The sequence below is a fragment of the Nansenia antarctica genome (genome assembly GCF_963989245.1).
Source record: "Nansenia antarctica genome assembly, chromosome: 14".
Lineage (NCBI taxonomy): Eukaryota > Metazoa > Chordata > Actinopteri > Argentiniformes > Microstomatidae > Nansenia > Nansenia antarctica.
In genome coordinates, this window is record NC_137684.1 from 15,766,654 (window position 1) to 15,792,172 (window position 25,519).

The window sequence follows — 25,519 nt, forward strand, 5'->3', positions numbered from 1 at the left end:
CAAACTATACAGTTTATGTGTGCCAAAATCTACTACAATGGCGCTACGTGTGGACACGGGATTTCTAGACGTTATTTGCGTTGATGGCCTTCCATAGTGGAGAAGCGCCATCAGTACCTCCGTGTGCTCGTCCAGACCACGCGACACGGACATAAACTGATAACAAGTTCCGCCAACATTATATAGTGTTATATATATAACAACATTCTATAGTGTATAACAACATTCTATAGTGTTCTATATAAATAACAACATTGTATAGTGGACAGAATAGCCTATCTCTGCAGACAGAAGTGGTCAGTAGTAACATGTTAGACAGTGAGGCAGCGAGCTGAGACAAAGGACTACTGACCTGCGACACTCAGAGTCTCCCGTTCTCCTTGTTGACTGTTGAGATGTTTTCATACGCAGTAAAGGAAACCAAATACAGAGATGTAACTATTCTAACCGTTCTGGTTCTTCTTGTTCTTGTTCTTTTGGGTTTAGCGGCAGCTCGCATCCCAGATGTTTAGTGATGTGTCCTTCCGTGTCGAGTAACCGAGGCACATGTGATGCGCTTATCGAGGCATTTGTTGATGACGTATATGGTAAGAGGCATGTGTTGATGACGTATATGGTAACCTGCCGGCTGTACCACGTGACCGATTCGGGAAGTGGCTCGGATTTGGCGCGAGACTGAGAAGGGTCCAGCTGCGGACATCACGCCTATCACCCGGAAGCTTGATGGACCATATTTGGTTGGAGTGGTTGGAGCGCGTCATCATACCGCGCCTGCATCTTTGCATAGATAACGTCATCGCCTTACGACGGTGGAAACCAAATTTGTCCAGCAATGGATTCTACAGTTAGGCCCATATATATTTGGTCACAGACAGAATTTGTGTTATTTTAGCAGGAAACGCTTGCCTCAGGCTGATTCACCAAATGGCTAATATGAAGGTATGTTTTTTTCAAATCATTTATGCAAGAAATGTTTATACTAAGGATAGTTGATTGTTGAAGTGCCTGGATGAAAAGGTAATGTTGTGGCTTATATGCCTTGTTGTGATTTTAATAGATAGCTGGAACTCAGCCATATGTTTTACGTACCATTTTCTAGCATTGACTAATTTTAGATGCACTTGAATTCTACAGGGAAATGAGGTTTTCATTGCTGACCTTCATGTAACCGCAACGTGGGTCCAGCCCCACAACTGTGATCCCATGAGCCATTTCCCAGTAAGTCAAATGATTGAGCCGGTATTTGAATAAGATAAACAGCTATGTAGACAACATTGTATCCAGCATTACAATTGGCATGCCCTTCATGGGACATCAGCACATTAGCTGTGTTGGTCCTAATACCTAACTTGATTTCATCAAGGTAAATTAAATGGTTTCCTAACACTAAGCCAAAAAAAACACTACATGTATGAGAAAGGACTTCATCAAATTATCATGTAATTCATAATCATGCACACCCCAGTTAAGTGTTGGATAAAAATGATAAATGCAGTACATGGTTTTGAACAGGAACATGCTGATCAGAAGGATGCCCTTATCCTTCCACTGTGGGTTCCAGGCCACATTGTCCTGTGTGTAAGTGTACTATACCCATATATATATACAGAGCATAACATATGCAACATATGACATCCACAGTAGTAGATTATAAAGACATACAATGTAGTTGAGCATTTCTCAGCTTTAACCTTCATATGCCATTTGCTTGTGAGTTTGTGTCTATTGTATTACCCCCAGTGTCCTTTTTGCTTATTGTCCAGAATGCGTTATTCCCTGTAGGTAATGAGGCCACACCAGAAATAAATTTTCTTTCTAGATTCGCAGTATTTCAAAACTCCAAGGGGATTCACCTCGGAAGCCTACAGAACACTATTAAGGTTGCCCCAAATATTTTTTGCTCTGGCAGTCACGTTCCCCTGACCTGCCTGGCGGTCAACTGACCTGCCTATGAACTTTGTCCTGGCGGTCCCCTGACCTGCCTATGATGTTTGTCCTGGCGGTCCCCTGACCTGCCTATGATGTGTGTCCTGACGGTCCCCTGACCTGTCTAATGTTACTGCCATTTCTAAAGACTTGTGTTCAATCAGGAGGCATTGTGGCAATGCATGCATTATGTACTGATTGTTTGTCCAACATTCAGAAAGGATTGGCTTCCCGAAAGCTGGAGTGGACTTAAATAGACACATTTCCAACACAAGGAAAGAGAGACACAGAGAAATCCTCCTCATTGAACTTTTGCAAATAAGCATGATCGACCGACTTGCATGGTGTGAAGTGGTTCTGAAGTAGCAGTGGTACGAATGTTGTTCCTTTTTTCTCTCCTGTAGGAGGTGTGTACTTCTTTGTTTGACTTAGTTTTATTCTTGGTTGCCCAGGGGTGTTGCTGAGAAAATTGTTGCGGGATCCTGGACAGAGAAGACTGGTCTGGATTTGGAGGTATTGTTTGAATGTTACTATCATAGCTATAGTCATAATGACCTACTATTCTCTAACTGTAACTTTTCTTCGTACAGGGGCTTCCGAGGCAGACCAGTGGCAATGACTGTGGTGTCTTCATGATAATGGTGAGTTATGGTAATGCCACCAGGTGATATGGCACACTTGATTGTTCCTTAAAACCATAAAAAAATGTGTAAATGTATGTAACAATGACTGACCACCACTTAGACCTGACCAACATTCTGTTTGTGCATTTGCAAATAAAAAGCTGTGCAATAAAAGGTATTAAGGAACATTCATGTGTGCAGACCTCTCATATCACTTTCCTATGGAGTTATCAGCCATGTACATTTCATTGGATGTGTGTGACTACCTTCTCACTGAGTTATAAGCTGTCACATGGTAATCTTGTCTTTGTGTCTTTTCTCATTACAGTATGCCTGGTAATTCGCCATGGAGGCTACCTTTGACTTCAGCATTGTAAGTATTATGAAAACAAGAACCCATTATATCAATATGCTATAAGACTTTGAATGCAAATTGAGTAACTGCTCTTTCTTTAGGATGACATGTCTCTCCTGAGAAGGTGGTGGTGTATTGTCCTGGTGGAAAACCTTGGGCTGGAAAGGTATGCTGCAGTGCTACAAAAATAATAATTGTATTTGTACATTTATTATCAAGAGGATTTTGGGGTAACACCTGGCCCTACAATTCAACCTTCCGGTGAAGAGAATGTGTGTTAATTTCAGATTTGGAAGGAAGTTTGCTCACTTTAGTGAGGAAGGCAGAGCGACCCTTCACGACAGTGTCCCACCTGTATTCAGGACCTATTCAAAGTCTTAAAAGGAGGCATGCAAGCAACACCATGGTCAGTGCATCTCTCACTAAGTATCTATGACCGTGTGCCTGTTTCTGAATGGGCTACTGCTCCTAAAACACATACTCCATGCAACTTTATGGCACATGCAATATGTTTAGTGGTACTGTGTCATTCTGAATCCAGCCTGGATCTCTTTTTGAAGTAGTTAACCCTTTCATATAAAACATACTGGCAATAATGGTGGACTCTGTACAGATGCCACTGGACACTGACGAGGACCACGCGTACTTCAAGAGGCCTTACAGCTTTCCTCCTAAAGAATTGGTTAGTGTGAATGAAGTTTATTGCATACAAACATACTATCCACCATTCACAGCTGTACACATAGTCATGCTTATGTGTGTATCCATTTAGGAAAGTGATGTTACCATGGATAAAGATGTCAGAAGCCTGGATATTGAATCTTTGCCTCATTGGATGTTTCCAGTTGCAGGGCTTTGTGTTTAGAAAACAGACAGAAATAAACTGAAGTTGCTATAGATGTGGTCATTTGCTGCCATTGTAAGGGCAGGCCTGTAATCTCGCCCGGCAGGAAACCAGAACAAATTTGGTTGTGTAGCCCCTCCAATGGTGACATTAGTGTAAATCATATACATTTTACTATAACTGGTAAACGTGTGGCTTTAATCACTTCATGACACAGGCAACAGTCCACGCCATTGCAGCTGTAAACTGTGTTTCCAATGAGAAAGCCATGGAAATGTATACATGTGGACCACAGTATGACTTGAGGTAAGCTGGAAACATGAGGAGAGTGCTTATACAATTTCCATGACAGTTTGCAACCACTGATGAATGTGAGTTTCTTAAATTATTCATTAATCACTTCTTTATAACATTTTGTCTCAACAGTGAGAAGCAGCTATAGCGCATCTCACAAGATGCGACTCAATGCGCTTCAATCAAGACATCATTGCTGTTTGCACTTTATCGCAAGTTGGCATTTGTGTTGCAACACACCTGTACATTCTGCACTCTACCCTGTTAGGCCCTTATTTTACTCTAGACAGAAGGGTTGTAACACTTGTTATTAATTCCATTTGGTATACCTCATAAACTTTCTTGCATTTCTGGTGTTTGCATTTTACATATTCTAAATATATGCTATCTACATGTCGCACTGGATGGGGTTAGTGCTGTTGACTCATCAGAAAGTAAAGACTAATTCACAGAGTGTATGAAGATTCCAGTAAGGGTTTTGTGAAGGAGCCCTAGTGCTGTTGACTCATCAGAAATAGAATGTTTTATTTAGCTCATCAGTGGGCACTCAGCACCATGGACACCTCCAGCTCAGCACCTTGCACCACGGTTCCTGCCCTGCTCCATGGATTACAACGATGATCGCCTGACCCTTGCCTGACTCCACCAAGTCCTTTGCCTGCCCCCTCAAACCTGTTTGACCTAATAAAGTCCCACACCTGGGGTCATTGACATTCTTTTATTTATATACAGTTAGGTCTGGAAGTATTTGGACAGTGACACAATTTCCATAATTTGGGCTCTGTATGCCACCACAAATCAACTCAGACCTTTTACCTGCTTATTTGATAAAGAAATAATGAAGGAATAAATAGCCCACACTGGCCCATGAAACAGCTTTTGAGTCAATCGTCTAATTACTTTTGGTTATTATATATAAAAGAGCTATAATTCATAAACCCTTCCTTCAATTTGGATGTGAATACCCTTAACCTAAAACTGAGAGTCTGCACTTTAAGCCCAGTAAATTCTGTTGAAAATCTCATATAAGATACGTTAGATCCAAAGTATCAAGGAGTATTGCAGTATTGTGCAGGGCAAAACATATTCTGGAACAGAGGATGTTGTATACTCTATATTGTTGTCTTGTCTTACCCTTTTTGAGTTACTGTGTGGAGATATGGGGAAATGAATATAAGAGCCACTTTAAACCCATTGATTACACTACAGAAAAAAGCTATGAGGATTGTACATAAGGTCGGATATCGTGATCACACTAATAACTTGTTCCTAATGTCAAATGCCTTAAAGCTCATGGACTTATTCAAATTTAAATTGGCACAGTTAATGTATAAAGCAAAGACTCAAGAACTCCCACGTAACATTAACAAATGATTTATATAAACAGGGGTAGGACAGGCTTCTTCCTACTCCTTTTCGAACAATTGATAGGACTGTACTCTACATATTACGGTAGTTATTTGTTATTTATTATTTATTTTTTTAATCATGTTCGAAATAAAGATTCATTAATTAATTCATATGCATTATATGACTGTAACTTGTGTATGACTGTAACTAAGATGTTTTGGTAAACAGCTATTACACAAATTCTGTCTGTGACGTTTCCACCGTAGTAAGGCGATGACGTAGTCTATGCAAATATGCAGGCGCAGTATGATGACGCGCTCCAACCACTCCAACCAAATATGGTCCATTAAGTTTCCGGGTGATAGATTTGATGTCTGCAGCTGGATATACTTGGATTAATGTGTGTATCTTAAACTGCGAAGACAAATGTAATCTTCTTTTTACTCACGTTGAAATTGTATAAATCACTACGTTGACGTGGTTTTCTACGTACGACACGGGTAAGATCAACATTTGATCTAAGCACGTTCTATAAATGAGGCCCCATGTCTGTGTTGCTCCCTCTTGTATAAAACACTTTTGTCTTTGTGTGAAACAAGCAATGCTGAGTCAGTAAATATCTCTGCTGTAATTCTTCATTGATCTAATCCTGACAGTATTATGGCCAACTGATCTTTAAAAGATCTACATTTATTTAGACACAATACCACCCCATTAAAATTATATTTTTTACTTTTTGTGTGATTTATACTTTTATAATTGGGCTCAAATCTTCATTTAATTATAGGCCTACCTTTGTCCTTGTGTTGCTCAAGTCTTAATTTAATAAGTTAAAGAATGTTGAGATTTCTTTGCTGAATTGTTGATTCCTGTATTAACTGTAATTTTAAATTACATTAAATGTAAATGTAAATGATTTACAAAAGATGTCCATCATTGGATTTCTTGCAGTGCATCAATAGTTCATCAACTTCAACTGGGTTTTCGAGGTTGATGGGTGGTTTAGGTGGGGGGGGGGGGGGGGGGGGGGGCAAAATGATATTCTGTCATGGGGCCCAGAATCTCAAGCGGCGCCCCTGATTGTCCCCTCCAGGCTTGACACCAAGCTCAGACACCTAGGCCTTAACCCTGGTCAATGCGGACATTCCTCCTCAATAGTAGTAAGAGATTATTATTTTTTTATATATATATATATGTTTTCGACGCCCCTGCTGTATAATTTCCAGGAAAATGATATGACCCGATGAAAAATGTTCAATACATTATCGATTAACAATCGATCCATTTAACTAAAGAGAATCTTCTCTGCGTTATTCTGACATACTACTGTGTGGATTTCAGGTTGAAATGTGTAGTTCTACTGCCACCTAGAGGTCAAGGGTTGAACAGTTGTGCATGTTGACAGTGTACGTAATGCATACGTCATTACGTCATACAATAACACGGAAGCTCAGGAGAAACACACTGCATTGTTTTACAGAAGCAGCATTAATTCATCTTTAATACAGCGAATCAGCATAACCTGTGGGTAATCTCGCCTTCTAAATGTCTGCTACTATTGTTGTTTTATATATTGTTATTTGATCTCTTTTGTTGTTTTATCTTCCAGGACTCCATTTCATTGTCCTTCATGTGAAACTGATTGTTAAAGCAGATTAGATTAGATTAGATTAGATTAGATTAGATTCAACTTTATTGTCATCGCAGACTACAATTTTGTACAATACAACAAAATGCAGTTTAGCATCCAACCAGAAGTGCAAATAGTGATATAAGGGCATGATATAAATAGAACAAGAGGTAGTGATACGTGACTATGTAATATACAGTATGTGCAGAGGTAGTATTGTAAACATCAGTTTAGTTTAGAGGTATATACAGATGAAGGAAGAAAAGAAGAATGAGGAAGATGTTCAGTAATATGGATCTCGTCTCTTTGCCTTGTAGCTGATGGGAATCTGTACATTGTCATGGAGTTCTGCAGGGGAGGAGACCTGTTTCAGAAGATCCACCAGCAGAAAACCACCCTGTTCTCTGAGGACGTTGTATGACTTTTAATCAATGACTCTTTTTGCAATTAACTCGAACATCAGCCAAGTGTTGGGTGCAGGTTTAATGGTTTCGTCTGTATATGAATGCATAACCTCCTGAAACTGATTTATTTAGATGTTTTTTTTTATTAGATCCTGAGATGGTTTGCCCAGATATGTGCTGGTATGAAGCACATTCATGACAAACTGGTCTTACACAGGGATGTGAAATCCAAGGTAACCCCCTACCACCTGAATGGCTATGTTAGGATTACCATACCAGTTGATTGTTACCACATCTGAAGACTTGTGTTGCGTCCATTATTCTTGTTAACAGTATATTCCAAGTATGTATGTAAAGCATTGAATACTCATGTATTAACTGAGTGTTTCTCTTTTAATCTGTTAAATGAAAAGGAAAGCACTTAGTTACATATGTAGAACAGATGTGGCAACATATTTAAAAATATATCTTTTTATAAATTCACATAGGGTGGTGAAGATTTTCCATCTACATTGTTGTTCATAATTTCCCTTCCTCAGAACATTTTCCTGACTGACAAGGGGACAGTCAAGCTGGGGGACTTTGGGTCGGCATGTCTTCTGAATAGGTACATGGGAGGGACTCCATTAATTGAACTACAGTATATCTGAGGAAATGTTTGTATTTCTATAATGTTATGATTTTGGCTCATCATTACTCAAATGTTGTCCTTTAATTTTCTGTTGCAGCTCAAGAGCCTATGCTCACACATATGTCGGAACACCTTTTTATATTTCTCCGGAGATATGGGACAATAAACCATACAACAATAAGAGGTATGATCATCTTGAAGTACCCCATTGACATCCAATATTGAATATATCAGTAATTATATCCAGTCATTCAGAGCTGTAATTAATAAAACATGTATCAATTAAAACCTATTTAAATTAGATCTACTACTAGACTAAATCATTTTAATTGATTTTTGTATTAGTGAAAATGCATTACAAAGACAAATAGTAACATAGAAGACAAACAAGATTGACATAATGAACAGATATACAGACAATAAAAAAGGAAGTTACCGTGATATGTGTGTTGATATAAAAGGTCAGAGCGGGCATCTTAGGTTGGTGTGTGAAGAGAGCAGTGTGGCACATGTGGCGGAGAAGTATATAAACAATAGGCTAGGTGCACGATCCACTACTTCCTGCAAGGCACCTTGCATGAACATATCCTGTCTCACTCTATTGGTTTAATTGATTAATCAGCTGTGCGGTAAACTGCTGGAACACACAGTGCACAGCTGATTAATCAATTAAACCAATAGAGTGAGACAGGATATGTTCATGCAAGGTGCCTTTCAGGAAGTAGTGGATCGTGCACCGAGCCTATTGAGAATTGAATGTTCTGACTGAGGCGTGTGGTTTTGGATGTGGAGATGGTGGTGTTTCTTCTCCTGTAAGACTAACGGCTGGTCTGAATGAATAACTTGTGTGTTGCAGTGATGTCTGGTCTCTCGGATGTGTCCTCTATGAGCTCTGCACCTTGCACCACCCGGTACTTTCACTATGTTCTAAGGACGTTTTGTCATAATTGTCCTTAATACTAGAACAGCCGTGCCTTTTTTTACCTACTGTAAGAGCCACCTCGGGGGTCAAATGACCATAGTCTTTACAATGGTAAGCTGCTATTTACACACCACTGGTTGGCCGTATTGTAAATTAGCCTGCCTCCTACACAGAAAAACTGCAAAATAGCTTTATAGCTTATCCAGATGTTATTTTGAAAAAGTAAGGATACTGGGTGGTGTCTAGGAAAAGTCATGAAAGGAGGGTCCTGAAATTTGATCGTATGCAAAGATATAAAACAGGTTTTACTCACAGGGTAAAACGATCGTGTTAAAACATTGTATAGAATACATTCGCTGACTTTTTCCTCTCCACTGTAATATATACTGTGAGCTATTGTAGCAAAAATGAGGGAAGGGCCAGTATCTTCAGCTGAGATTAATTATCTGACGTGTATTTATGTGTCCCAGCTGTTGCAGTGGAGTTTGCGTTTTTCCAGGGATTCTCTTTGAGCTCGGCTGTCTCATGTCTCAGTTCCAGGCGCTCAGCTGGAAGACCTTGATCCTGAAGGTGTGTCGGGGCGCCTACCCTCCCTTGCCCAACCACCTGCCCTATGAGCTGCACTACCTGGTCAAACACATGTTCAAGACCAACCCCAAGGACCGGCCCTCCCTCAACACCATCCTCACCTCCCATCGTATATACAGACTCCTGCACAGACATCTACCCTCCGAGGTAGGGAGTAGGAACACCCTGTGGTTTATGGAATAGACCTGATCACACTGTGACTGCCGTGCATCTCATGTATGCCTGGTGAAGGACCAACAGGTTTCTATGATCTATCGTCAATCAATCTGACATTTGTCATGACATTCTGTCAAATGCAGTATTTAGACACTAAGCACTACACATGTTTTGCAACACCACAGCTGCAGGGACTCTATGTGGGGTATGATCTTTGACAAGCTGGTGTTGGTTCAGAGGATTGTGTAACTGGTGTTATATTTGTAATCCACCACATTCAGATGCTGAAGGTGGAGGAGGAGGAGGGGAAAAGAAACAGATGGAGGAGAGAGGAAGGAGAGAAGGTTGTTGCACTCTTAGGGCAGAAGAGCCTAATGACAGCATCTACTTTTAGAGGTAGGGAGCGAGAGAGAAAGGCGACATGTTCTGATGTAATACTTAAAACAGGATTAAATCGGCGTCATTGGGTGAATGACCTTTCAGTAGGACACTGATTGTAATGATGTGCGTTGATGGGGTCGAGATGGATACTCAGGATAATCAAAAGGTCTTGCTCAGATGGACAGTTGAGAGAAGTGTATTCACACAGCGCTGGGTGCGTATCTCAAAGGTTGAGGATACGAACGAAATATGGCTACAAGCATTCCTCCTTATAGGCAGCAGTCATCACCTGTCTATCACAAATCATAACATCAATGACAAGGGCTCCGATCAGTCTGTCGGTCCTTATGGTCCCTCAGCCAATCGTGTAGGTTCTATGTTACCCATGTCCCATAAGAAGTTGGTTGCCCTGGTAACCAGTTACCTGACCTGCCTCTGAGGCGAAGTTTAACTGGCTACAAGTCTGTCATTGGAGAAACATGTTTACTGAGGATGGCCCTGAGGTGTTGATCAGTTTGCACACAGTATCCTAAAGTATATCAGTGTTTGATGTGTAACTCAGAAACACATTCCCAACACTGATGACATCATTTATCATTTCTCATGTATTCTGTTCTTGTCACATACCAAAGTCAGTGCAAGTATAATCCGTCCCGTTGCCCGTAGCAACGGAGGCCTCTGAGGCCCGTAGTGAGAGCAGGAGGTGTGGTCCTCGTAAGCAGTGGGCTGCAGGCCCCCCAGGGACGGTGCTGCGGGTGTTGGGCAACGCTGAGCTCCTCTCCTCTAACAGCATGGCATCCCTGGGCCAAGCAGACTCCTGCACAGGTACAGTCTGAAGCACCTGAACACTGACCTGTACAGCCTCGAAAACAACCACTTAACACTAGAACAGCCATGGGTGGGGTCATTTGATCAAGTGAGTAATAAAAAAGTTTTTGCATTTGATCAAATTTCAGGACCCTCCTTTCATGACTTTTCCTACATATGAACATTCTACCACCCAGTATCCTTACATTTTTATGCTATAGTAGGTAAAAAAAAAGGCACGGCTGTTCTAGTGTTAAATGACTCACAATAGTCCCGATGCTGTTTCTTTAGCGGGCATGGACTCTGAAGTTCTACCAAAGGAGAGAGGAAGAGAGAGGAGACAATGGGACAAGCATCCGCCAGAACGCCTCCTGAGACTGCTGGAGAAAGCCCAACTCAGCACCGCTTTCCAAACCTACTCGATACACAGAGAAGGTCAGTCAAAATGTTGTTGTCATCAATATTTGTTTTAGAATTGTAAAGAAAACCTGTTACTCGATAGAACATTAATGATAACAAGTAGAACACGTTTCCTGGTTAGGTCAGGTATGCCGTATTTATTACATAATTTTGGCTTGAAGTGAAAGCTCTAAGAAGTGTTATGAACTTACCTTAACTCACCTTAACTCAGCCTTGGGCATGATGAGCTACATATGCCGACATGAGCGACATATCAGCCTGAAGAAGGTCTATGATAATAATAATAATAATATGACCGAAAGCTCGCACAATAAACAAAGTTTTTTGCAGTTTTGAGTGTGCGGATGCTGTTTTTTTGCACTCTATTGATACTCTTCAGTTCCAGCACCTCAGCTAAGTCTGATCACGGATGAGCGGTGGTATTTTCATTATTCTGACAGCTTTGTCCTCTCCCTGCCACAGGTGAAGAGTCCCAGGCGGGTCCCCTCTCTCAGGGAGGACAGGATGACACTGACGGCCTGGAGGAGGTCGCTTTAGACGAGGACAGACTGGAGCCACGCTCTGATGACGACGACACGTGAGTCCACCTGAAAGCTTCGACAAGCTTGGCCAGGAGTTAACCCTCTATGTGTGACACATTCTAGTCTTTTGGTCCGCATATCGGCAAACCAATCAGACTTTTCTTTTGGAAACACGACTAAACGTTGTTGAGAATCAAAACACAAACTCTCTAGTCAAGCCAAAATACTGCAAGGCAATGGATTGGGTGAGTAATCCCCACTGCTACCTAGTTAACTAGAACACTACTTTACATTGTTAGCAGGCTCACAAAACAATCTGTGTTAGTTGAGTAGCGATGTGTCATTGATTTTTAACAACACAGGAATGTATTCACATTTTTGGAAAGAAAAGTCTGATTATTATAATCAGATCCCGACATGAGGACCAACGCATTAGAACGTGTCACATATGATATTGTTCCACAGCAGGTAATAATGTAGGCCTACCTTTATTTTACTTGTTAAATTGCCCACCTTCTCTATCCACAGAGATTTTGAGGAAGAATCTCCATGTGATTGGATGGATGAACTTGAACACATGTCTTTACACTAATGCTCATTTGTTGAGCACTGACACAATTGTTATTTTCAGAATGTCACTGTTTACAATCATTCTGTTTTCATATTGATATCCTGGATATGAGTTTCATACAGTGGGGGAAATAAGTATTGAACACATTAATATTTAGTCCAGTAAATTTATTTATTTAAGTGAAATTTGCACCTGCATTTGGTATTAACTCAAACAATCCAGACAAAAAAATCAAAACATTAAAGACCATATGTAAACAAAGTTATGTGGAATAAAGTGGAATGAAACAGGAAAAAAGTATTGAACACACTAAGAAAAAGCAGGAAGAAGGAACAATGAATGGAGCCATGTACAGAGAGATTCTTAAGATGAACCTGCTGCCATCCACCAGGATGCTGAGGATGAGACGTGGGTGGGCCTTCCAGCAGGACAACGATCCAAAGCAGACAGCAAAGGAAACTCGCAATTGGTTTCAGAGAAAGAAAATCAACTTGTTGGAATGGCCCTGTCAATCACCTGACCCAATTGAACATTTGTGGAAGTATCTGAAGATCCAGATTCACAAGAGGGCCCCTCGCAATCTTCAAGATTTAAAAACAATCTGTGTAGAGGAATGGGCCAAAATCACACCTGAATACTGTGGGCAATTAGTTACTTCATACAGAAAGCACCTTGAAGCTGTCATTACAAACATAGGAACTAGTCTACTGAGATGTTCCTGATGTGTTATAGTATGAATGTCTGTCTTTAAATGTGTGCGGTTATGAATGTTAGACGTCCTCCATGTTTATCTTGTTTGTTTATTTTGTTGTCCTTACCCTTCTGTCTTACCATATTCCATCATGTTTTCTCTCTGTTAGAGTCCGCACACAGGGCGCCCTAAACTGGTGTAGTTTGGTGCGTGTTTAAATAAATTGACTATGACTATACTGTGTGTTTGTGTGTGAGGCAGAGAGCATGCTGTGTGTGTGTGCGTGCGTGCGTGTGTGTGTGTGTGTGTGCATGTGCGCGTGCACGTGTGTGTGTGACTGACCATGTAGAAAAACAGTCATACAATGCAGAAGCTATGTTGACGGACAGAGAGAGGCTATGATCGGCTATAGCCTGTTAGTAACTGATAGCGTGATTGGTTGGTTTAGGTTTGAAGGCCCGGTAAAGGAAATGTAGGAGCCTAATCATTTGCTCTAGGCTCGGCTGGCTGTGTGTTGTATTTATTCCAGCAAAATACTATCAACTATTAATTCACTGCTAAAAGTTGAAACATGTACATAGAGAATTAGACATTGTTTAGGGTTTAAATGTGGATTTGTGGATTTGTGTGTGTGTGTGTGTGTGTGTGTGTTCATGCCAGTGTTGTGAGTGTTGTTCAGTTGTTGTTGCCCCCAGGGCTAAGTTGGAATCAGCAGGGGGCCTCACCCCCGAGGGACAGAGCCACTGTCAACACCCTCCTCCTTTCTCCCTCCCTCCCTCCGTTCCTTCCATCCCTCCATCCTTTACCACTGTCCTCCCCCCGTTCCTCTCCAAAGCCCCCGTCCCTCCCTTACTCTGGGAGGTCTCAACTGCCCCCCCCCCCAAACACACACACACACACACACACACATTCACTGCCCAGGGGGTGTAGAACACTCATCTGGAGGCCAAGCTTGTTGTAGACATGCACATACAGTGGTATGCACGTACACAAAATAAGCCAAGAAAAACATCTCTCTCTGTGTGTCACACCCCTTCTCACCCCCCCCCCCCCCCCCCCACCTTCTACCCTCTACCCTCTACCTCCCCAAACCCAACACTCCCAATCTCTCTCTCTCCATCTCTCTTTCTCTCAATTACAATAAAAACCTGCTGTTGCTCTTCCTAGCCACAAGAGGGCACTGTTAGCCTTCATCAGACGCACAAGTCACAAGATCTCTAGCCTGGTCTCTAGCACAACCTGAAATGGAGTGTGAAATCTAACATTGTGTATGTCAGCGCTCCCGTGCTCCGGTCCGCATCCAATACGTCCATGAAATGTTGAGAGTTTGAGAGTAAAGATTAAAGATGCATGATGTGTATGAGGTTATGTGTCAAGTTAGTTTGCAGTTCAATAAATGGGTGAATTATTGAGGTGCAGGTGTGAATAAAACATGGCGGTGTTGGGTCTGGATGGGAGTCACATGGTTGGACCTGCTCATACCTGCTGGATAGAGAACCTCCAAATAAAACATTGGTACACACACACACACACACACACACACACACGTGAATACACACAAACAAACACACACGCATGCACTCACTCACACACACACACACAAACAAACACACACGCATGCACTCACTCACACACACGTACGTACACGCACACACGCACACATGCAATCACATGCACATACACACAGACACGCAAAGACACACACATCTTACTTGAATACTGTATTCAAAAACTATGGGCAATGTTTTTGTAGACAGTCATTATCAAGTAAACAATATTGAATGCCAAGTCAATGGAATTTTGAAATATCAAATTTACATGACAAAGAATGCAATCATTACGATATGCTGTGCCTTATGAAAAGATAATTATGATATTACAGAATAATTGTCATCCAATCAGGCAGATCTGCATAAAGCAGGCCTCGGGGGTGGCCTACTATAGAGAGGATGGTTTGTGTGTGTGTGTGTGTGTGTGTGTGTGTGTGTGTGTGTGCGCCTGTGTGTGTGTGTGCCTGTGTGTGCCTAACTATAGTATGACCAGACATGTAAATTATCGAAGGTGGTGAGTGAGTGTGTGTGTGTGTGTGTGTGTGTGTGTGTGTGTGTGTGTCAGGGCCTCGTGTTAGCAAGTCTAATGAGCCTCTAGTGCATATGCTAATGACATGTTGGATTTGCCCATGACATGTCTCCTATATGTGGATGGTCATGTCTGATAAGAATCACACAGAGAGTAGCGTGTGCATCTGTGTGTGTGTGTGTGTGTGTGTGTGTGTGCGTGCGTGCGTGTGTGCATGCGTGTCTGTGCGTCTGTCTGACTGTCTGTTTGTGCGTGTGTGTTATGTCGTTCATCTGTAGAGCTGCTTTGCAGTGTGTTTTTGTATCTGTAGCCTGAAGCTACTTGTAAAGCAGTCCTCTGTGTCTCAGGTGGTAACAGCATGGTGCTAACAAAGCTTAGGTCGGGGGTTCGATTCCCGCTGGGACCATGTATACAGAAACGTGTACAGTATGCACTGACTGCAATGTAAGTCGTGACCCACCTAGATCAGTCTAGGAGGGGCGGGCAGGGGAGGCGGTAACCTAGAGCAAGACACTTAACGGCCTAATTGCTCCAGGGGCACCGACTATGGCTGACCCTGTGTCTAGAGCAAAAAAGACTTAAATTCCAAATAAAACATTAGTTCAGACTTCTAGTACCACAGGGCCTGTGTGCTATGGGTTGCCATGACGCTGGGTCAAGCCTATCAACATGACAGCGTCACTGGGACACAAGTGCACATGTGTGAGTGTGTGCACTCGCCCACGCGCATGTGTGTGTGTGTGTGTGTGCATGTGCCCGGTTGCGCACGTGTGTGAATGTGTGAATGTGTGTGTGTATGTGTGCGTGTGTGTGTGTGTGTGGACAGACTTGTGTTCTGTGTCTGCTGGGTAGAGCTCCAGCCAGGAAATTCTCTCATCTCTGCTCATTGAGACGACTTGGCACCAAATCTTTCCAATTGTGTGAAGGGTGTAGAGCAGGAGTTTTTAAAGTGTGAGGCACGCCTCCCCAGGGTGGAGCCAGAGAGCTTCAAGGGAGGTGCGGAGCCTGTGTAAAATGTGGTTTAATGTTTTTGAATGAAATGTGATTTTTTTTTAAAGACAAAGAAAATGTTAAGAAATAATGGGAGAGACGTATGCTAAATTTGAGGACATTGCAGGCTGAATTGCGTTGTATAAATTAAATAAATGTAGCCTTTGCGCCCTGCTTTATAGTTAGTCACGCGCCAAAACGTCTGTTAGCAACGGATGTCTGGCTAGCAACGGATGTGGGAGTGTGTGAAAGAGCGTGAGAGAGTAAAAAGTAAATAATGAAGAGGTTTCTGACAGCAGCAGGTCCACAGCCTTCTGGCAGCAAACCAAAAACGTAGGAAATACGATAAAGGGTATATCAATTTAGGATTTACCTGGATAGGTTCAAACGACATCCCACGACCGCAATGTCTCTTCGCCGCCATCTAGAAACTAAGCACAACGAGTTAGCATCCAAACCACCAGAGTTTTTCCAAAGGAAACTCGAAGCGTAACTAGGAGAAAAGCAGGTCATTCAACAATTCAGTCAAACTAATGTCAAGGCATTACGCATTGCCAAAGCAGGTAAGCCGAACACTATTAGGGAAACCTTAGTGCTGCCAGCTGCCAAGGAAATGTGTGCCATAATGATTCAGTCTTGCTGTCTATTTCACATTTTTTCTTTTCTTTTCTTTTTTTACTGGGGGGGGGGGGGCTCAGGCTCGGGGGGCGTGTGTATGTCACAATTCTCTTAGGGGAGGCTCACTCTCTTGGACTTTGAAAACCCTTGATGTAGAGGATCTGACTTGACTGTGGTAGGTAGTCCACCTACTGACTGTGTGGTATCATGTATCGGTAGATAGTCCACCTACATGACTGGGAGCTTGTTTCAAAGCCCTGGCCTGGATGAAGCTGCATCCTCAGCCTCTGATTCACTCTCCCATGTCATTAAAACAGCCTGTTTCTGTGTGTTTGTTATTGGCGTTGAGGGTCGAAAAGGTCCACTGGCCCCCACACACACACACACACACACACACGCATGGACGCATATGCACACACATGGACGCACGCATATGCACACACACACACACACACACACACACACACACACAAACACTGTTACGGCTAGGGCTGGGTATCGCCACTGATTTCCCAAAACGATTCGATTCCGATTCACAGCTCCCGATTCGATTCGATTCCGATTCGATTTAATTACAATATACATTTTCCTTGAATATGAAGAGATTCTCAGAACTAATGCTATAAATGGTTCAAGGAACCCTATAACATATCAATGTTTACATTAAGAATTGACTCCAAAGCAGTTACATGAATGTACTTCTTATTGGAACATAAATGAACATCATTGACCAACATTTAGCTAAATCAGACACTACAAAAAGTGCTTTTTAACGTGCTTTACTGCAGCTAGTGTAAATAAAGGGGCTACAAACATTTGGTAAACAAGACATCACATATCCCTCAGGACTGTCTCAAATAGCTTATTTGCATAATATATACGTATATGTTATATACTGTTAGGGATTTGTATTAAATACTGTGTGTTCATTTAAATAATATGTGACTGAGGTCAGTTGAAGTCTCACAGAACCATAAAAGAGAGGTTCTGCTTTTGAGCGACATGGGGGGAAGGGGCTCCTGACTGGGAGAAAGTGTTGTGGTTCAAACCGCCTGTAGATTGCTTATTTTTACCTATGTACTAACAATCATTTTGTACCTGCTGTTATGATATTCTATTTTCCTATACTAATTTTATACTATCATAACTAATGATTAATGATAAGTCTATTCTTCAATATTGTATTTTAACTTGTTAATCGAATCCCAAGTCATGGGAGTCTGTGGGCCTGGCAACAGTGATGTTTACACAAGAGATCCTGATAAGGACATAGGACTTACAGACCTGGTCAGGAGGGAATGTGTTTGAAGATTAAATAACTGGCCAATTAGTGCTTTAGAACGTATGTAGAATACACCCAAAATAACTATCAAAATATCTATGCATCCTAAAAACATAACTGTGTGCATATGCTTACTGGTTCCTTAAAAAACATTAGAATGTGTGTGGGTCTAACGTCGCGCTAGGCTGCTCAGGATACCGTTGCAGACAGAGTGTCCGAACACTCTCACCATGACAAACGACCGGGGTGTCAGAAGAAGAGGATAACACACTCGCACGGACACCGAAAGAAGTCGAAAGCCACATTCCGATATAAAACAGACGCTTACCATAAAACCTACCAGAGGGACAGCCCATCCCTAACTGTTAAGAAAAATATATAAAAACTGTGGACCAAGGCGAAACGTGGCTCTTGTCCGGTGAAACTTCTGCAGTTAACCAGCTGATCCTGGTCTGCGGAGGTGAAGCTAGATGAGACCCCTTTCCATGGAATGAAATGCTAATGTATGCTGATGCTATTGTTTGCCGATGTGCTCGAATAAATATTCTCTTAAAGAACAGTTCAGTAGTGGTGCCGAATATTTGATTGGATCATTTTATCTTAGAAGTTATATCAAGGACGTCTCGTTGAGATTAAACGGACTCGCTTGTAAGTGACGACTCAATTAAATCAATTCTGGAGAAGTTGATCGCCTTACAATACAAAATAAAAAAGTGCAAAACTCAAACGAAAATAGTGCAATAGATTAGGGTATTTTGGGGAACAAAAAACCATAATGTCCATGAAACTACCCAGTGAGCAATAGACGTCTTTTCAACCTCGCGTCTACAATATAAACCAATATAAACCAGCTATATTACGGCTATATTTTCTACTTATCTTAAATGCATGAAAACCGTTATTAAACCCCTCTAAACTGTCAGAATACGTCCCAGACGTCATGTAGTATGAGATTCCATGTAGTCTAGCATAGTTATTCATGCGGAAGTGGTGGTTTAAATTGCGTCTATACGTCGCTGTCCTTTAACCCAGATAAATGCGGTCTGTGTCTAAACCTGTTTTAGTCTAGCAGCACGTTGAGTTTAAATTAATACCCTGAACGCCTGTAGATTGTCAAAATATGTACCAGACCGTCATTTAGTCTGAGATTCCATGTAGTCTAGCATAGTTATTCATGCGGAAGTGGTGGTTAAAATTGCGTCTATACGTCGCTGTCCTTTAACCCAGATAAATGCGGTCTGTGTCTAAACCTGTTTTAGTCTAGCAGCACGTTGAGTTTAAATTAATACCCTAAACGCCTGTAGATTGTCAAAATATGTACCAGACCGTCATTTAGTCTGAGATTCCATGTACCGGTAGTCTAGCATAGTTATTCATGCGGAAGTGGTGGTTTAAATTGCGTCTATACGTCGCTGTCCTTTAACCCAGATAAATGCGGTCTGTGTCTAAACATATTTTCTACTTATCTCAAATGCATTAAAACCGTTATTAAACCCATTCTATTGTCCTTACGCTCTACTCTATGACTATGAGGCTGGGAAGACAAATCGGCAACACACTACATGAACTGAATTGAGATTATATAGAAAAATAGTCGTAGTACCTGGTGTTGATGACTGCAGAGGAGAGTCTATCATTGTAGAGTCATCAGTGGCTTTTCAAACAAAGATCAAAGCACATGAACAACTTTAAACAGGAACAAGTAGCACAGAATGAGAGGAAAGACCAGTTATATTTTAAAAATACAAACGCATTGCTTACAGGCATATTCTTCTTTGTCCTTTTCTTTTAATTCAAAGAGGTCCATAGAAACTGATCGTTAAAAGGAAATATCGTTAAAATGTGCTTTCTTAAATACAAATTAATTATTAAATTGAGATGGGTGAACCAACATTGTGACCAAACTCACATGGATTTGGGGGGCATTTTTTGTGCATTTGCTTCACAGAGGCCTTCTGCAACCCTGAAAATTGAAAAAACGTCACATAATAATCGCATTACTTTTTGCTACATGTAACCGGTTGGTTATTATTTCCAGTTTGCGGTTAATGTAATTTTGGTTAACAAATGCTTTCTTTCGCTACGATTGGAGACGGGTTACCACGTGACCATGGGACGTATTGAATTTCCCGGTTGGAACAGTGAAAAGTAGTATTTTTGGGATGTTTTGTACATTGGCACTACATTATTATTGTTAAAACACTATTTTCTATTATTATTATATAGTGGAATGCGGCGATGCCTATAGAAACTATTGTTGTGGTTAAACCGTGACCTACATTGACGTGCCAGAGAATGACTACCCTCCCTCGAAACCATCGCGGGTATCGCTTCTCGGCCTTTTGGCTAAGATCAAGTGTATCTGTTCTTATCAGTTTAATATCTGATACGTCCCCTACCCGGGGACGTTATATTAAATTGATTTTTGGAGCAGGGAGATGGAATAGGGGCTTGCTCCGTCCACACCACGCATCGACCTGGTATTGCAGTACCTCCAGGAACATAATATTTCAACGGCATTTCAAGGTCTAAATATAGGCCAAATTGGAAATTGAAACAACGTCTATGTTTAGACGTTGAAATGCCGTTGAAACATAGACAGGGAAACAACGTCTATGTTTCAACGGCATTTCAACGTCTAAACATAGACGTTTTTTAAATTTCCAAAATGGCTGATATTTAGCCTCGATTTCGCCTAGACGTCTACGGGCCATTTAGACGTTGTTTAGACGTCTAATCAACGTAAAATTGCTCACTGGGTAAAGCCCTTCATTACTGCTTTCTCACTTTTTGGAGATTGGAAGATTTTATTCAGGAATAAACATAATTGGAAAATCAATGATTATTAAAATACTGTAGTATACAGTAGCAATAAGTTCGTGGAAACATCACAAATCTACGGAACCACTTATTGAGGCATCCCCCTGACGTGAAACATGGAAAAGCGGATCCGAAACCAGCCTCGCTGATAAAGTGGCAAGTGATTGTCAGGTACGAGTCCATTGCTCTGGATGTCCAGCTGTCACACGTTATGGCAACTCTCTCTGCTGGCTGAAGTGAAGTTGCGATGTCACGTTTCACCTGCGCGGACATGTCTGGGAGTCGGGACTATCACTTCACTTAACTGTTTGCGTGTCGGTAACACGTAGTGTGGTTCTAGTACACTGATGAGGCTTCGAAAGCCAGCATTTTCGACAACGCTGTACGGGCCTATATCCTTGCAAATACAATTTGCTACAGCCTCGGTAATTTGTTGGGCACGCGGAGAATTTGATTGTAATTTGCAACCAAACGTCTTTATCAGCGAGGCTTGTTTCGGATCCGCTTTTCCATGTTTCACGTCAGGGTGATGCCTCAATAAGTGGTTCCGTAGATTTGTGATGTTTCCACAAAATGTAACCTCCACTGCGCACAGCTTGCATATGGCTTTGCTTTTGTCCTGCTCATCTCTATCGTCATAATTTGTACATGCAAAATGCACCCAGACATCTGCCTTTAAGCCTGGTGGTGACTTGAGTGTCCCTGCCATCGCCATGTTTTTAGATTTTACAGTGTTGAGACCTCTCGTTGCGTGAGATATGATAAATTATTGTAGCGTGAGATCTGGCCACGAGATCTCGTTGCGGGTTGAAGCTGCAAGCAGGAAAATACATGAAAGATCGATCTCGGGATTTATGAATCGATAATCGCTCATTCAATGAAGATCGATTCAGAATCGGAAAATCGAACCCAGCCCTAGTTACGGCCTCCCTCTCTGCTGTCTTATTCTGATTCTGTGTTGCAGGGTGGCAGTGGGGAGAGGAGGCCTGATTGGTAGATGCAGCACACCTGTGGCTATGTATTTATTGCAATAACACAGCCCAGCCACGCCACCGACGTGCTGGGGAGAGGTTGTGATAATAAAGTTTGATAATCAATAATGAAGGCGTGCGCCGCTTCTACGCGTCACGCCTGGCTGGTTCCCCTTTCGGGACTCGCTCTCTGCTCCACGTTCACTCCACACCCCCTTTCGGGATCTGTTGGCTTTGCTCGGAACAGTCTCTCTCTCTCTCTGTTAGGGCTTTCACACCGGCAAAGAACCGTGCCGGTTCGCGTTCGGAAACCTCAGAACGTTGGCGCTGTCTGGCGAACGAGCCCGCGTTCATACCACTCCATGTCTCGTTCACTACCGGGGGAACAAACACACCCAGGTTAAAAAGACCAGTTGGATAACGAGTCTGATTACTGACACCGTAATCAGCCCGTCTTCCACCCTCCACCACAGTCTGGCTCCACCTGCAGGCCAGAACGCGCCATGCTCCCCGCAGTCTCTCATTACCACTTATGTGTGACGGCACAGTTCAACCAAGGCCAGATCAACTCAGCTCACTTTGGCTCAGTTCAGCTCAGCTCAGTTTTGCTCAGCTCAACCAAGGCCATATCAACTCAATTCAAGCTCAACTCAGCTCAGCTCTGCTCAACTCAGCTCCGTTCAGCTCCGCTCAGCTCAGCTCAGCTCAGCTCAGTTTGGCTCAGCTCAGTGCGGCTTAGTGCCACTCAGGGATCATCAACATGCAGGTTGACGTGTTCTGCCCCAGACTGTTAGGAAGAGAAACAGTGCTTGATTATTCAAAAGCAGACTCTAGTTTATCAGGGGAGGCTGCTGGAGGTAGAAATCGGAGGATGGGCTCAACGCATGGGACGGAATTTTTATACCATTCCTCATTCCGTTACAATGAGCCTGTCCTACGATGTCTACCTCCACCAGCCTCCACTGTATAATATACCGTCTATATCTGGTAAAGGTTCAAACAAAAACGTTCCTAAAATGTCTGTGATGAACAGAGTCACTGTGCATAGTACCAACCCTGCAGTTCCACAGGCCTCACTGCAAGGGAACCAAATTGGTAAACGGACTGCACTTATTCCAATGCGTTTTACAATGGCCTCTCATTCACCCATTCACACACTACCCGGTCCGCAAAAATAATGTCAAGGTCAAACCGGTCCCCAGTGCAAAAAAGGTTGGGGACCCCTGTTGTAGATGATTCGCAATGCATTGTGGGGGGTAGGGTTATGGCTCAGAATCGAATGTGGTCCCGAAAAATCTCCAAACGAAGCCGTGGATAGCCCTGCCCCTTCCCCCTAGCCCTTGATGAAAACATGATTGGGACACCCCTACCCTACACGTGAATGCGCAAAACTGAGCCGTAGGGGTGAATTGGGATCGACCCTCCTCAGGTCTCGACTCGGGGACAACTTGAGACGGTGTCTGTGTGCCGCATGTGTGTGTGTGTGTGTTTGTGTGTATGTGTGTGTGTGTGTGTGCCGTATGTGTATGTGCCGTGTGTGTGTGTGTGTGTGTGTGTGCCGCATGTGTGTGTGTGTGTGCGTGTGAGTGTGTTTGCGTGTGTGTGTGTGTGTGTGTGTGATGATGATGACCGGAGGATGATCTGTGATCTGCCTCTGGGACCAGAGACCTGTGGTCAGAACAGAGCAGAGGACAGTCACACATTCACGGTCCAAATTGGCCTTTAAATATACAGCAGCCAGCTAGGCTAGAGACGCTAATTGTGAGACGTCGTGTGGCCTGTGTTACCCAGGGAGGGGTCCAGTTAGATTTAGTCACAGTGTGTGTGAGTGTGTGAGTGTGTGTGTGTGCGTGTGTGCGTGTGTGTGTGTGTGTATGTGTGTGTGTCTGGGTGTCTGTCTGTGCCGCCTGTGTGTGTGTGTGTGCCGCATGTGTGTGTGTGTGTGTGCAGTTCTCATCATGGCACACACACACACACACACACACACAGCTTTTAATTCACATGTGACTCCTGGGCGCTGTTACTCTGTTCTGTGTGTATAATCACCTCCCATCACTGATCTGTCAGAGAGACGTGAGATGGGAGGGAGAGAGGGAGGGAGAGAGAGAGAAAGAGAGAGAACAAGGGGTGGGGAAGGCAGACTGGGAGAGGGGAAGTGATGAGAGATGAGAGAGGAGGAGGAGGAGGAGGAGAGGGAAGAGAATGAGAGAGGGACTAGAAGAAAGACAGACCAGGCAGAGAGGGAAGGAGGGAGTGTGTTTGGTCTCCACCGAGGCGTTTCGGGATATTAATTAAATGTCTTAAACAAACATGGCCACGTGTGTGTGTGTGGAGAGCAGGAGGACAGAGAGGAGGGCGCGCTCCATCTGCTGTCTGTGTGTCTGGGAGGGGAGGAGAGGCTCTCTGTGGAGGGGTGGAGTGAGCTGTAGTTAAAGTTCAGGAACATACACAGGAACAGATGGTCCTTCTGGTCTCTAGAGGCAGGCTAACAGTCCCTCATCGCCTAGAGGCTCCTCTCTCTCTCTCTCTCACTCTTTCTTTCTCTCTCTCTCTCTGTCTCTCTCTCTCTCTGTGTCTCTCTCTTTCTCTCCCGCTCTCTCTCCCTCTCTCTCTCTCTCTCACTCTTTCTTTCTCTCTCTCTCTCTGTCTCTCTCTCTCTCTGTGTCTCTCTCTTTCTCTCCCGCTCTCTCTTTCTCTCTCTCTCTCTCTCTCTCTCTCCTATCCCTCTCTTTTTCTCTGTCTCTTTCTCTATCTCTCTCTCTCTCCTCTCCCTCTCTCTTTCTCTGTCTCTTTCTCTCTCTCGCTCTCTTTACAAAGCTGGAAGGAAACGGAAAGAGGGAGGGAAGAGAGAGAGAGAAAGAGGGAGAGAAAGAGAGAGAGAGAAAAGAGAGAGAGAGAGAGAGAAAGAGATGAGGAGGGGAGGAGAGTAGAGCGCTCTGCTTTCTTCATCCAACTGATGTCTGAGGCAGATTGATTCATCTAGAGAGCCAAGTCATCAATGATATCCTTGGTGTGTGTGTGTGTGTGTGTCGGCGTGTGTATGTGTGTATGTGCGCGCACCTGTGTGTGTGTGCGTATGTGTGTGTGTGTGTCAGCACGCGTCCATGTGTGTGTGTTTGTTGTAAGGCTCAATAAGAGGATAATTAGATCTGTGTAATCCCATTGACTTCACCCCTCTCTGGAGCCTAGGCTTCTGTTCCCCCCCTCCCCTGGGACGGACAGGCAGCTCCGCTTCCACTCCATAGACATCCAAACCCTTTCATTTACTTGTTGTTAATTACATTTGGATAAAGTAAATTACTTTTTATCAGTTTAATTATTTTTCATGACAGGGGAATTCACGGGGGCAGCCCTAGGGGGAGCTGTAACTTTGCGCCTGTCAGTCAACCACTCGAGTGGTTGTGTTTGTACTGTGTGTGTGTGTGTGTGTGTGTGTGTGTGTGTGTGTGTGTGTGTGTGTGTGTGTGTGTGTGTGTGTGCGTGTGTGTGTTTGTGTGTGTGGTGTATGTGTGTGTGTATGTGTGTGTGTGCGTGTGTGCGTATGAGTGTGTTTGTGCGTGCGTGTTTGTGTGTGTTTGCGTGTGTGTGTGTGCGTGTGCGTGTGTCCACACACGGAATCTTCAAATAATAGACTGTGAACTGAAA

At 43.0% G+C, this 25,519-nt stretch overlaps 1 protein-coding gene across 1 annotated transcript; it reads left to right on the forward strand.

Annotated features, from left to right (window-relative positions):
* Window positions 1-3,499: 3,499 nt before the first annotated feature.
* Window positions 3,500-12,444, forward strand: LOC308169900 (serine/threonine-protein kinase Nek3-like; the record flags this gene model as incomplete). Its single annotated transcript, XM_080544633.1, has 12 exons — window positions 3,500-3,590; window positions 7,340-7,437; window positions 7,576-7,659; window positions 7,966-8,033; window positions 8,155-8,241; window positions 8,914-8,968; window positions 9,514-9,714; window positions 10,020-10,119; window positions 10,771-10,929; window positions 11,203-11,346; window positions 11,794-11,908; window positions 12,381-12,444. 12 exons carry the CDS (start codon window positions 3,500-3,502, stop codon window positions 12,442-12,444), a joined length of 1,266 nt encoding a protein of 421 aa, XP_080400759.1.
* Between the last annotated feature and the right edge of the window lie 13,075 nt (window positions 12,445-25,519).